This window comes from Lissotriton helveticus, chromosome 9 (assembly GCF_964261635.1).
Source record: "Lissotriton helveticus chromosome 9, aLisHel1.1, whole genome shotgun sequence".
Lineage (NCBI taxonomy): Eukaryota > Metazoa > Chordata > Amphibia > Caudata > Salamandridae > Lissotriton > Lissotriton helveticus.
The window spans coordinates 902183182-902197752 of NC_136070.1; the positions used below are offsets into that span (position 1 = coordinate 902183182).

At 50.3% G+C, this 14571-nt stretch overlaps 1 protein-coding gene across 1 annotated transcript in view; it reads right to left on the reverse strand.

The window, feature by feature from the left end:
* Positions 1-7541, reverse strand: part of EHD2 (EH domain containing 2) — a 199397-nt gene extending 191856 nt beyond the window's left edge. The window contains exon 1 of the mRNA XM_078661069.1: positions 6713-7541. Within this exon, the coding sequence (XP_078517195.1) occupies positions 6713-7116 (404 nt within the window). The 5' untranslated portion in view covers positions 7117-7541. The remainder of the gene's footprint in view (positions 1-6712) is intronic.
* Between the last annotated feature and the right edge of the window lie 7030 nt (positions 7542-14571).

Consider the following 14571-nt stretch of genomic DNA (forward strand, 5'->3'; position numbering starts at 1 on the left):
TGAGTAACAGGGAGAGACAAACACTGATGGTTTTGTTGGCCTGTGACTCCATTTGGAGATTGCCATCCACCAGGACTCTCAGGTTACGCACCGTTTTAGCAGGAGTCAGAGGTTCATCCTCAGGGGTAAGCCTGAACTCTACCGGTAGAGGTCGAGACACTCTATTAGCAGGACAGAGCACCACCTCTGTTTTCCCCCGTTAAACTGTAATGTGTTTTTCCTGAGCCAACCAGCAGTCTGGCACATACACTCTTGGGCTGTATCCATAGATACCGCTTGTTTTCTTTCCAGGGAGAACACCATTTGAGTGTCATCTGCATAGTTGACCAGGTCAATTCCATAAGATTTAATGATGGGGAACAGAGGACGTAAATAGATATTAAAAAGGATAGGGCTGATCGCAGAGCCCTGTGGCACCCCGTGATGTACAATGGACTTAGCTGTAGGACATGGTCCTGTGCATGGAGGTAGTGTTGAGCCATTGTTGTGCAGCAACAGAAATGTTAGTGGCTGAACACTAATTTGCAAGGACAATCAAGGATGAGGTCTGTGTTAAGACTGAGAGCTCAAAGGGTATGTGCAGAGTAAGGGGAGCGCGGCGAGACTCCAGCATTTTGAGTAACGGAGTCCCCAGAAGATTGGGCTGCAGTGGGGGACTGAAGCTCAAATGAAGGTCTGTGTAGGCGGCGCCGAGTTCAATGAAGCCTCAGTCTCAGCAGTAAAAGGTGTTTTCAGAGGCTCTATTTCAGCAGTTCAAAGGTAAATGCTGTGTGTGTCAATCTCAGTAACAGGTGGTGTGTGTTTGGGCAGCATCATTTGCATCCAAAAGAAGTCTGTGTTGGGGATGTCACGCTCAGGACTATGAGGGTTGTGTTGGAAATCTCAGAAGATAAAATATGAGAACGGAGAAAGAGTCTTGCATTGCAAGTACCAACCTCAGCAGCAAGATGTCTGAATTGGGAGTCAGTGGAGAGAGAGTCCTGCATTGCAATTACCAATCTCAGTAGAAAAATGTCTGTGTAAGGAGTCACTGAAGAAAAAGTCCTGCATTGCAAGTACCACGTTCAGTAGTAAGATGTGTATGTTGAGAGTCACTGGAGAAAGAGTCCTGCATTGCAAATACCAAGTTCAGCAGTAAGAGGTGTATGTTGGGAGTCACTAGAGAGAGTCCTGTATTGCAAGTACAACTCACAACAGTAAGAGGTCTGTGTTGTGAGTCACTAGAGAGAGAATCCTGCATGGCAAGTATCAAGCTCGGCAGTAAGAGGTCTGTGTTGGGAGTCACTGGAGAGAGAGTGATGTATTGCAAGTATCAAGCTCACCAGCAAGAGGTCTATGTTATGAGTCACTAGAGAGAAAATCCTGCATGGCAAGTATCAAGCTCGGCAGCAGGAGGTCTATGTTGGGAGTCACTGGAGAGAGAGTGATGTATTGCAAGTATCAAGCTCACCAGCAAGAGGTCTGTGTTGTGAGTCACTAGAGAGAGAATCCTGCATGGCAAGTATCAAGCTCAGAATTAAGAGGTCTGTTGGGAGTCACTGGAGAGAGTGGCCTGTATTGCAGTACCAAGCTCAGCAGCATGAAGTTTGAGTTGGGAGTCACTGGAGAAAGAGTCCTGCATTAGAAGTATCAAGCACAGCAGTAAGAAGTCTGTAATGGGAGTCACCGGAGAGAGTCCTGCATTGCAGGTACCAAGCTCAGCAGTAAGAGGTGTATGTTAGGAGTCACTGGAGAGAGAATCCTTTATGGCAAGTTTCAAGCTCAGCAGCAAGAGGTCTGTGTTGGTAGTCACTGGAGAGAGAGTCCTGTATTGCAAGGAACACCTTCCTGCACAAAATCAATCCTTAGACAGAGGAAACAATGAGGAGAAATAAAGATATTTCTCCTCTTTGCACCTCTATCTAGAAGGAGTGGCATTTTGATGCATTCCCAGGTTTACCAGTCTTGATACATCAGGCAATGCACCAAAATCTATGGATGGATGCGAGGAAACACCCACTCTTCACCCATGGAACGCCTTCCCAGGCCAGAGTAACGCAAGGCAGCAAGTGACGCTGCCTTGCATTACTATAAATGTAACCCCTTCTATGCTGGTGACGGAACCACTCCGTCACCAGCCACAGGTGGGCTGTGCTAATGACGGAGTGGTTCCGTCACGGCCCAGCCGCCGCGCCTGCGCGGCATTGATTTCGTGCCTGCGCGGCGCATTCTATTAGGTGGGCGAGGCTGTGACGGAACAACTCTGCCATTAGCACAGCCCACCCGTGGCTGGTGACGGAGTGGTTCCGTCACCAGCATGTTGGCGCCGCGCGGCCCCCCTCCCCTCCAGCGCCGAGGCAGAATTACCGCCGCGGCCAAGGGGTTAACAAGCAACATAGCGCCACCCTGGCCCTGCATTGCTTGGTAAATCTGACATCGGGATTGCGTAGACCTTGTGACACCATGCGGGACGTAAGGCCAACGCAATCCAATGATAAACCTAGCTCTCAGACTCCTGCTGATGTAGCCTCCAGCTCCGCAGTAAGAGGGTGTGTGGGATCGGTGCTGATGGTGCAATGGTACAAAATATCAAGGGACCCTCAATAAGCAGAACCATGCCCATGTTGGCAATCACAGGCTCAGAAGTAGGAGGTCTGGGAGTCTAAGGGGCAGCCTGTCAGTGTTGGGGCTATGGGTGAGCAGCAGTTTGTCTGTACAAGGAGGCTGTAAGTGGTCTGTGAGGACAGGGGCGGCCTTAGGCATGTGCAAGCTGAGCACCTGCACAGGGCCACCAAACCCCAGGGGCCACCACGCCAATATATATCCTTAATATAATAATCCTCTGAGGATGGATACATATTTGCGTGGCGGCCCCTGGCAGGGATTTGGCGCTCTGTTCCACTTCCAAACACCCTGACCCCCCCCTCTCTTCACTGGCCTCTGCGCTCTGCCCCGCCCGGACCCCCTCTTCCGGGGCCCCCTACCTACGCTCCCTGCCCAGGGCCACCATTAGCCTAGAGCCGCCCCTGGTGAGGAGAACTCCAGGTTCAGCAGCCAGAGCTTGGATCTGGGGCGAGGGTGTGGGCATCACACACCAGAGCCTCGGTGTCTGTGCAATTTCTTCTGACGTAAAGCACATTACTCATCCAACAATGTTTAAGGAAATGAATTTTCAAACAAACATGCGCGCCCAAAAACATCCTCAGGGATTCCATATCCACTGCATGTGAACTTACTTTAGGACAGCAAACTGCAGATCCAAGAAGTGAGGTTGGGGAAGATGTGGAGGAGGCTAAACAATGGGTGGGGGGGGGAGAGACAAAGAATGAGGGGGAGTAATAGGGTTAAGACAAGAAACGCTGAAGACACCTTTAGCCTGTGGGGCGTTTAGCACTATGAGAACAGAGGTAATGAACGAGGAATGGCAAAAGGAAAGAAATGAAAGCAGACCGAACGAGGGTGTAAAACAGAGGGAGTGAGAAGGAGGCAATGGTTGCTAGAAAATCATTTTAAGGAGAAAGGAACGAATTGGTAGCGGGGTAACGAAACAATGAATGAAAAGGAAGCACAGGGGAAATAAAACAGAAAATGGGGAGAGGAAATAAGGAAAAGAAAAAACAATTGGATGCCAGAAAGTAGGAAAACGAGAGATAAAATAAATATAGTGGTGATATATAAGAAGAAGGGAGGAAGTAACAGAAAGAGAGGAGAAACTGAACTAAGGCAGGAAGGAAACAGTGAAACAAATAAGAGAATGGGGGAAAGAATAGGAAAAACTGAAGAATGCGATAAACTATTGGGTAAAAAAATAAAGTAGAGGACTAAAGTAAAAAGGCAATGAAAAAAAGATAACAGCATGGAGACAGGGAGGCACAGAGAGAGATCTATGTTACACCTGTCTTTCCTAAAAACACAAATGACTGATGTAGGGTCAGTTTCCAAAAAGTGACCTATCAGTGCGATCTACCCCATGCAATAGCGATATGATTAAAACTGACATCAGGTAGGCTGGCAGGAAATGAGCCAAGGGTGCCACTAAACCAGCTGCACATGGACCGCACGCCCTGGCAGCAATGCCAAGAGAAGCACCTTATGCAGGCAACAGCCACACCCTACCACAAAACATTCTGAGCACGAGGCCCAGGCTGCCACCTGGTCTAACGCAGGGCCCAGGAACATTATACACCTGGAACCAGGGCTTTAAGTGGGATGAAAAAACTGGGGGTCTCCCATGGGGGCGTGGCCAGTGTAATTAAGGGCGTGGCTTAAAACACCTATGCAAAACAATCTGTGCTGAGCATAGTGTGCCATCCGACTGGTATTTTGCTGCTTCTGTCAATTCATCCATTTATATAATACACCAAGTAACATTACACGTACAAATTGGCAACACGTATGACTTCGTTGTATATAATATTGAAAATAGTTCTCTTTGTGGGAGAGGTTGCGGCGTAAGACTAGAGCTAACGACTTTCGAGAAGGAGAAAGCAGGTTCGAGCCTAGCATCCGCTCAACATCCTGTGATTAAAAAGAGAGAAAATGTGTAATGTAACTGGTGCTCATGTTTGCATTATATAAAACTGAAAAACGAGTCACTCTGAAGTTACATCAAAAGCTACTATTGCATAAAAGTGTTTTTTCTCCCTCCCCCAGGCTAAAAATGGAAGTACAATAGGGACCCGTTTTTGCATCTGCTTATAAGAACTTCCGGCGCTGAGAACCGGCAAGACCCGGCCCGCTTAAAGCCCTGCCTGTAACAGCAAATCGTGTAATGCTATCTGCTTATAAGAACTTCCGGCGCTGAGAACCAGCAAGACCCGGTCCGCTTAAAGCCCTGCCTGTAACAGCAAATCGTGTAATACTTAGAAGAAAACTGGAGGTCACTCCCTGCTTTCATGGCAGCGCGGGCTGGGGATTTCTCATACCAGGCAGGCACTGTCTTAGTATGCATAATGGCACGTTTCTGGAGCAGGGGCACTGCACCATTGTCAGCCCTTCTGCTCAGGTTGGCCAAGTAACAGCACTGTATATGGCATTAATATGCAGTGAAAACTTCTTAACCCAGGCTCAGTCCACCCAACACTGAATGCATCAATCGCACGGTGCTCGAGCCCCGGGGGTTTTCCTTGTGTCTGTGATAGCCACTCCAGCCGGCCTGTACATGTTGGTGCGGCGCAAGAAAGCTGTCTCAGGCACAAATAAGCCATAATGATACACTACAAGAGGACACACGTGGCACGGGCGAGCCTGACCTAATTTCAGAAGCTAAACACTTAAACACAGTCACACACAATGACATCAGTAGGTGCAATAAAGTGTGGGTTGCAGTTGTGGAGAAAGGGGGCTGAACACTGTGTTACTCTGGGAAAATCATTTCACTTCCATGTGTATCAGTGCCTTAGAAGAGGCCGTGCTTAGAAGAACACTAACCCCAATATTACACATTATGGAATAAACTGGTCATGCCCAGTGTTTAAAGAGACCTAGCATGTGAAAGTATCTGCTCTTTAAAGAAACTGACAGTGTTCTTTGTGGGGTAGACCCAACCTCAAGGACTCTGTACTGCTGATCCTCCCTCTGGAATGAAGTTTACCATCAACTCGACTCGAGGCTGCTTAATATATACAATATACATGGCCAGGCACACCAATGTAACTTGGGAGTCAGGGACATGGGTTCTAATACCAGCTTCGATGAACCAGCACTGTGTGATCCATGGCAGATCGCTTATCTTGGTGCATTATCTTATCTACCAGAACTTTAAGCGTTTAGAAATAGGGAATTTACAAGCACAGGACATGACCTCACCGCCCACGCTAGATGGGAGAAGTAATCAAAGGTAATCAGTGCTACACTTGGGTGACACTGAGGCGTGGCAGCCCCTTCCTGCTAGAAGCAAGTGTTTTTCCCTCTGCCTTGAATCCCCTCTGGGTGATTTTTGTGGATCTGGTACTTCTGATCTGCCTCTGCTCAAGAGCCTCAGTGACTGAAGCCCTTTCAAGCTGCGCTTTGTCGCAGCTCTGCTGGGAAGTGCTCCAAGTCCACTCAGGTGCCACAGTAAGAAACTTCCCTGTTGCTGTAACATAAATGTCACCCTGCAAGTAAATTTATCTGAAGAACATTTATGCAGGACATCATTCAAGTTGACCTGTTTGCAACCCTGTTGTAGATACCCCTGATGCAAACCCTTTGAGTTGGGGCAACCATGGGATATCTTTTCTCTCTGACACCAGCCTCCAGAACTAAACCCATGATGCTACACAGTCCTACCAACAACCGTGGTCGACCATTGGTGGTAAGAGAAATTAAATGAAATGAATTAGTACTTGTAAAGCGCACTTATACCCCAACCGGGGTTTCCTGGCGCTGTACGCATACCGCTGTGGAACCCTTCCTGGCTTTTCCCTGTAAAATGTCCACTCCTGGGCACCCCCATGGTGAAGCCAGGCATCCTAGTGCTGTTGGGGCCGTTGTGGAGATTAAGCAAGCTATTGCCCAGAGTTGCAGAGTGGGACCCATGATTAGAATAGGCACCGAGGCATGAAATATCAGGTCCGGGAAATTGAGCCCAAGACCTGCCGAGGCGGGAATTGAACCCTGGTCCCGGGCCAGACCTCTGCATCAGGGTCTGCCGCTCTAACCATTGAGCCACACTTCTCCACAGTGGGGGCATCTGCAGTCTACCACTATTAGAGCTCTGAGACAGGAGATAGGGGAAGGAACCCAGACCTACCGGTTCAAGAAGGTGTTGCCAAAGGGGTTGAGCTTGCGGAAGGGCTTCTTGGGGTCTACGATGAGTGCGTTGCCCGGCACAACGCCTTCGGTCTCACCGTGCATGACCGCGATGAAGGAGTCGGTGGTGGGCTCAGGCCCGATGCGGGCCCCGGGGATGTCCTGCTCCAGGAGGTACTTGATGAAGGTGGTCTTGCCGGTGGAGTACTGGCCCACCACCAGCACCATGGGCTTGTTATCGAAGTCGGCGTCCTCCAGGGCGGGCGAGTGGAAGTCGTGGAATCGGTAGAACTCTTCCACGGGCAACAGCTTCTTCTTGTAGAGGTCCTTGAGCCCTTCGGTGACCGTGTGGATCACCTCGGGGACCTTCTTGTTCTTCTCGTTCTTCCCCATCCAGCTGAACATGTTGACTGCTTTCTAGAGCCTGGATCCAAAAATGGAGAAAAAAAATCTGGGGAGAGACCTCGAGAGAGAAAAGAACCTGCAACAGCCTCCTGTCTGAGCAGATCTTGAGCAGAAAAAAAAATTCTGTAGTACTTCTCTTCCCCGCTTGCCTCAGGAAAGAATTTCCTTAAAAAGGCTGTAAAGTTCAGAAAGTTTTCCCTAAGTGCAAAATAGAGAACGTGGCAAAGCTGCCCTGGAGTGCAAGAGGCTTGGGTCTTGAGAGAACTTGCAGAAACGAATGCGAGGGAATTCTCGGCGTCTGCGAGGGAGCGCCAGGCGCGCGCGGAGTCCTGTCCTCACTTGTGGAAAGACGCTGCCCAAGTCTGGAAAGCCAGCAGTATCGCCAAGGAACACCCAGCTCCTTGGGTGGGGCAAGCACATTACACAGGGCCAGAGGGGCTGCAGAAATCGGCATAAATGAGGACAGGACCTGCCTCCTAACATCTCCCCTCCCACCACCGTCCTGTAAATACAAGAGGATGGAAATTGCTACTTTTTTTCTTTACAAAAGAATGTCATTGTAATCTTTACCCGACAGCGCTCTCTAGCGGCAAAATTGTGCAGTCGCGCTTAGACTAAAACTTTTTGATGGAATGTGAATGAATACAGGAAATTTATCCTGGAGCCTGTGTTTTTAAAACTACGCCTATCTTTCTAACTTCTAAATACCTGGGATGTCTGGTAACTCTTCCTCGTTACATTTCTTCGAGGTTTTCTATAGCACAAGCTTGGCCCAAAGGCCTTAGCTTTACAAGAGTGGGCGGGGTGTATTCCGCCCAACAAAAATCATAAAACAATCGATTAGCAGCTGAAAAAACAAAAGGGAAAGGCAGTTCATATTCGCATAAGAACAGTATCAGAAAATAATTACTTTAGAAAACAATCATGAAAACAGAGAGTCGGGAAGTCGAATTGGGCTAGGCACTTCGGTTCAGCCGAGCTTGAGACAAACCACATTCTAACCAAAGTGTCTCTCTAATAAGAGGATTTTGACATCCCTCTTGAACTTAATCAGGCATGGAGTTGTGGGGAGGGCTGGTGGGAGGGATTCCCAGAGACCTATTGCACTACCAGAGAATCATTATTTCGTGAAGCGTTTTAGACAAAATATCGGAAGTTTCAGCAGGAGACATGCTGCGTTTTTTAGGGCTCGGACTCCTCCCCCTCCTGGGGGAGGAGTTAAGAGATCCTAATGTTATAAGAAAAAAAAAGAAGAAGAAGAAGAAGGGCCTTGGTGAGAGGAATTCCACACATTCCTTTGCGTTTTCTGGCATCTGGTCAGTGATTCGTCTTCCCTGTGCTGTGTATGTAGTAGCCTTGAAGTGATAGGCTGTAAGTAATGTACGCGTGCCCGATGTGGCATTTTGTGTGCGAGAGCGAGCATGGCAGAGTGATTAATCTTAATTACGAGCTGTCAGAGTGCCCGTGTAATGCAAGCCAGATGATGCGAACGCGTTCACAGCGGTGAGCGCGTTCAATGTTAAATGACGAGAGGCAGCAGGCGAGGCTCACAGAAGATGACTCATACATGCTCGTCCACACTGTAGTTCTTGTTTTAAGTTGCTACGGGGTGTCTTTTTTCTGCCTCTGCGTGACAGTCTGTAAGAATAATGAGCGATGGTGTGCTGACTGTTTATTTTTAGGGTCTGGGAAGGGGAGTGTGTCCGTCCGTTGTTTGAATGTGTGTAGGTTTCAGTTCAATGATCCAGAACACGGAGGAGAGAGACGTTGTCTACGTAATCAGATTTTTTAAAACTTCACTGCCCCACAGTTTCTAGAACAGGCTGTTGACTGCAAGACTGATGCACATTCCCAGACTTCCGTAATTTCTAATGAAGTTTAGGCATTTTGAACTTTCTGAACCCTGTCTGATGCAGCCACTTCACTAATACATAACAGAACAGGCACAGTTTCCCTCGCTGCTGTATAACCGCCAAATGGTTCCAAGCCCATACAGTCCATGGCCTCTCTGGAAAGGTTTCCAGGTGGATGCTAGTTCGCTGAGGGCAGGTGAGCAGAGTGCGAGTATGCAGGGTGAGCAGAGTGTGAGTTTGCAGGGTGAGCAGAGTGTGAGTATGCAGGGTGAGCAGTATGTAAGTATGCAGGGTGATCAGTATGTGGGTGTCCAGGGCCAGGAGTGTGTGGGTGTCCAGGGCCAGGAGTGTGTGAGTGTGCAGGGTCAGCAGTGTGTGAGCATGCAGGGTGAGCAGTACGTTGGTGTCCAGGGCCGGCAGTGTGTCAGTGTGCAGGGTCAGCAGTGTGTGAGTATGCAGGGTGAGCAGAGTGCGAGTATGCAGGGTGAGCAGAGTGCGAGTATGCAGGGTGAGCAGAGTGCGAGTATGCAGGGTGAGCAGAGTGCGAGTATGCAGGGTGAGCAGAGTGCGAGTATGCAGGGTGAGCAGAGTGTGAGTTTGCAGGGTGAGCAGAGTGTGAGTATGCAGGGTGATCAGTATGTAAGTATGCAGGGTGATCAGTATGTGGGTGTCCAGGGCCAGGAGTGTGTGAGTGTGCAGGGTCAGCAGTGTGTGAGCATGCAGGGTGAGCAGTACGTTGGTGTCCAGGGCCGGCAGTGTGTCAGTGTGCAGGGTCAGCAGTGTGTGAGTATGCAGGGTGAGCAGTGTTTGAGTATGCAGGGTGATCAGTATACGAGTATACAGGGTGATCAGTATACGGGTGTCCAGGGCCAGCAGTGTGTCAGTGTGCAGGGTCAGCAGTGTGTGAGTATGCAGGGTGAGCAGAGTGCGAGTATGCAGGGTGAGCAGAGTGTGAGTATGCAGGGTGAGCAGAGTGCGAGTATGCAGGGTGAGCAGAGTGCGAGTATGCAGGGTGAGCAGAGTGCGAGTATGCAGGGTGAGCAGAGTGCGAGTATGCAGGGTGAGCAGAGTGCGAGTATGCAGGGTGAGCAGAGTGCGAGTATGCAGGGTGAGCAGAGTGCGAGTATGCAGGGTGAGCAGAGTGCGAGTATGCAGGGTGAGCAGAGTGCGAGTATGCAGGGTGAGCAGAGTGTGAGTTTGCAGGGTGAGCAGAGTGTGAGTATGCAGGGTGATCAGTATGTAAGTATGCAGGGTGATCAGTATGTGGGTGTCCAGGGCCAGGAGTGTGTGAGTGTGCAGGGTCAGCAGTGTGTGAGCATGCAGGGTGAGCAGTACGTTGGTGTCCAGGGCCGGCAGTGTGTCAGTGTGCAGGGTCAGCAGTGTGTGAGTATGCAGGGTGAGCAGTGTTTGAGTATGCAGGGTGATCAGTATACGAGTATACAGGGTGATCAGTATACGGGTGTCCAGGGCCAGCAGTGTGTCAGTGTGCAGGGTCAGCAGTGTGTGAGTATGCAGGGTTAGCAGAGTGCGAGTATGCAGGGTGAGCAGAGTGCGAGTATGCAGGGTGAGCAGAGTGCGAGTATGCAGGGTGAGCAGAGTGCGAGTATGCAGGGTGAGCAGAGTGCGAGTATGCAGGGTGAGCAGAGTGCGAGTATGCAGGGTGAGCAGAGTGCGAGTATGCAGGGTGAGCAGAGTGCGAGTATGCAGGGTGAGCAGAGTGCGAGTATGCAGGGTGAGCAGAGTGCGAGTATGCAGGGTGAGCAGAGTGCGAGTATGCAGGGTGAGCAGAGTGCGAGTATGCAGGGTGAGCAGAGTGCGAGTATGCAGGGTGAGCAGAGTGCGAGTATGCAGGGTGAGCAGAGTGCGAGTATGCAGGGTGAGCAGAGTGTGAGTATGCAGGGTGAGCAGAGTGTGAGTATGCAGGGTGAGCAGAGTGTGAGTATGCAGGGTGATCAGTATGTAAGTATGCAGGGTGATCAGTATGTGGGTGTCCAGGGCCAGGAGTGTGTGAGTGTGCAGGGTCAGCAGTGTGTGAGCATGCAGGGTGAGCAGTACGTTGGTGTCCAGGGCCGGCAGTGTGTCAGTGTGCAGGGTCAGCAGTGTGTGAGTATGCAGGGTGAGCAGTGTTTGAGTATGCAGGGTGATCAGTATACGAGTATACAGGGTGATCAGTATACGGGTGTCCAGGGCCAGCAGTGTGTCAGTGTGCAGGGTCAGCAGTGTGTGAGTATGCAGGGTGAGCAGAGTGCGAGTATGCAGGGCGAGCAGAGTGCGAGTATGCAGGGTGAGCAGAGTGCGAGTATGCAGGGTGAGCAGAGTGCGAGTATGCAGGGTGAGCAGAGTGCGAGTATGCAGGGTGAGCAGAGTGCGAGTATGCAGGGTGAGCAGAGTGCGAGTATGCAGGGTGAGCAGAGTGCGAGTATGCAGGGTGAGCAGAGTGCGAGTATGCAGGGTGAGCAGAGTGCGAGTATGCAGGGTGAGCAGAGTGTGAGTATGCAGGGTGAGCAGAGTGTGAGTATGCAGGGTGAGCAGAGTGTGAGTATGCAGGGTGAGCAGAGTGTGAGTATGCAGGGTGATCAGTATGTAAGTATGCAGGGTGATCAGTATGTGGGTGTCCAGGGCCAGGAGTGTGTGTGTGTGCAGGGTCAGCAGTGTGTGAGCATGCAGGGTGAGCAGTACGTTGGTGTCCAGGGCCAGCAGTGTGTCAGTGTGCAGGGTCAGCAGTGTGTGAGTATGCAGGGTGAGCAGAGTGCGAGTATGCAGGGTGAGCAGAGTGCGAGTATGCAGGGTGAGCAGAGTGCGAGTATGCAGGGTGAGCAGAGTGCGAGTATGCAGGGTGAGCAGAGTGCGAGTATGCAGGGTGAGCAGAGTGCGAGTATGCAGGGTGAGCAGAGTGCGAGTATGCAGGGTGAGCAGAGTGCGAGTATGCAGGGTGAGCAGAGTGCGAGTATGCAGGGTGAGCAGAGTGCGAGTATGCAGGGTGAGCAGAGTGCGAGTATGCAGGGTGAGCAGAGTGCGAGTATGCAGGGTGAGCAGAGTGTGAGTATGCAGGGTGAGCAGAGTGCGAGTATGCAGGGTGAGCAGAGTGTGAGTATGCAGGGTGAGCAGAGTGTGAGTATGCAGGGTGAGCAGAGTGTAAGTATGCAGGGTGATCAGTATGTGGGTGTCCAGGGCCAGGAGTGTGTGAGTGTGCAGGGTCAGCAGTGTGTGAGCATGCAGGGTGAGCAGTACGTTGGTGTCCAGGGCCGGCAGTGTGTCAGTGTGCAGGGTCAGCAGTGTGTGAGTATGCAGGGTGAGCAGTATTTGAGTATGCAGGGTGATCAGTATACGAGTATACAGGGTGATCAGTATACGGGTGTCCAGGGCCAGCAGTGTGTCAGTGTGCAGGGTCAGCAGTGTGTGAGTATGCAGGGTGAGCAGAGTGCGAGTATGCAGGGTGAGCAGAGTGCGAGTATGCAGGGTGAGCAGAGTGCGAGTATGCAGGGTGAGCAGAGTGCGAGTATGCAGGGTGAGCAGAGTGCGAGTATGCAGGGTGAGCAGAGTGCGAGTATGCAGGGTGAGCAGAGTGCGAGTATGCAGGGTGAGCAGAGTGCGAGTATGCAGGGTGAGCAGAGTGCGAGTATGCAGGGTGAGCAGAGTGCGAGTATGCAGGGTGAGCAGAGTGTGAGTATGCAGGGTGAGCAGAGTGTGAGTATGCAGGGTGAGCAGAGTGTGAGTATGCAGGGTGAGCAGAGTGTGAGTATGCAGGGTGATCAGTATGTAAGTATGCAGGGTGATCAGTATGTGGGTGTCCAGGGCCAGGAGTGTGTGTGTGTGCAGGGTCAGCAGTGTGTGAGCATGCAGGGTGAGCAGTACGTTGGTGTCCAGGGCCAGCAGTGTGTCAGTGTGCAGGGTCAGCAGTGTGTGAGTATGCAGGGTGAGCAGTACGTTGGTGTCCAGCGCCAGCAGTGTGTGAGTGTGCAGGGTGAGCAGTGTGTGACTTTGCAGGGTGAGCAGTGTGTGAGCGTGCAGGGTGAGCAGTATGCAGGGTTAACAGTGTGTGAGTGTGTAGGGTGAGCAGTGTGTGAGTGTGTAGGGTGAGCAGTGTGTGCGTGTGTAGGTTAAGCAGTGTGTGACTGTGCAGGGTGAGCAGTGTTTGAGTATGCAGGGTAATCACTATGTGAGTATGCAGGGTAATCAGCTTTTCACCAAGCTCACACACACCACCAGCCGTCACTGCAAGCTTTCACCAGGCGCACACACACACCATTAACCATCAGTGCACACTTTCACCAGGCATACACACACCACCAGCCGTCAGTGCACGCTTTCACCAGGCACACAGAGTAGTGAGTGCAGAGTAGTGAGTAGAGTAGTGAGTAGTGAGTAGTGAGTGCAGAGTAGTGAGTAGTGAGTGCAGAGTAGTGAGTAGTGAGTGCAGAGTAGTGAGTAGTGAGTGCAGAGTAGTGAGTAGAGTAGTGAGTAGAGTAGATTAGTGAGTAGTGAGTGCAGAGTAGTGAGTAGTGAGTAGAGTAGTGAGTAGAGTAGTGAGTAGTGAGTGCAGAGTAGTGAGTAGTGAGTGCAGAGTAGTGAGTAGTGAGTGCAGAGTAGTGAGTAGTGAGTGCAGAGTAGTGAGTAGTGAGTAGAGTAGTGAGTAGTGAGTAGAGTAGTGAGTAGAGTAGTGAGGTGAGTAGAGTAGTGAGGTGACTAAAGTAGTGAGTGCAGAGTAGTGAGTAGTGAGTAGAGAAGTGAGTAGTGAGTTGAGTAGTGAGTTGAGTAGTGAGTAGAGTAGTGAGTAGAGTAGTGAGTAGTGAGTGCAGAGTAGTGAGTAGTGAGTAGAGTAGTGAGTAGTGAGTGCAGAGTAGTGAGTAGAGAAGTGAGTAGTGAGTTGAGTAGTGAGTAGAGTAGTGAGTAGAAAGTAGTGAGTTGAGTAGTGAGTAGAGTAGTGAGTAGAGTAGAGTAGAGTAGTGAGTAGAGTAGTGAGTAGAGTAGAGTAGTGAGTAGTGAGTGCAGAGTATAGTAGTGAGTAGAGTAGTGAGTGCAGAGTAGTGAGTAGTGAGTGCAGAGTAGTGAGTAGAGTAGTGAGTAGTGAGTAGAGTAGTGAGTAGAGAGTAGAGTAGTGAGTAGTGAGTAGAGTAGTGAGTAGAGTAGTGAGTAGTGAGTGCAGAGTAGTGAGTAGAGTAGTGAGTAGTGAGTAGAGTAGTGAGTAGAGTAGAGTAGTGAGTAGAGTAGAGTAGTGAGTAGAGTAGAGTAGAGTAGTGAGTAGAGTAGAGTAGTGAGTAGGACATCACAGGCAGCAGCTGTGCAAGCTTCTTACACTCACAAGGAGACCACAGGCAGCAGAGGTGCAAGCTTCTCACACTCACAAGAAGGACATCACAGGCAGTAACGGTGCAATATTCGCACACTCACAAGGAGATCACTGGCAGTACACACCACATGAACACACTCCATAACACATAGCAACAATACATTGGCATTTACAATGCCATTAGCTCAAACTCAAATAAATCCGAGCCCGATTGCATTTCTAATGCTTGTTTATTCTTGTTGGCCCCCAAGAATTTTAGGTATCCACCCAGGGACCGTATTATGCAGTACAGCACATTTTTATAGTTAGCAC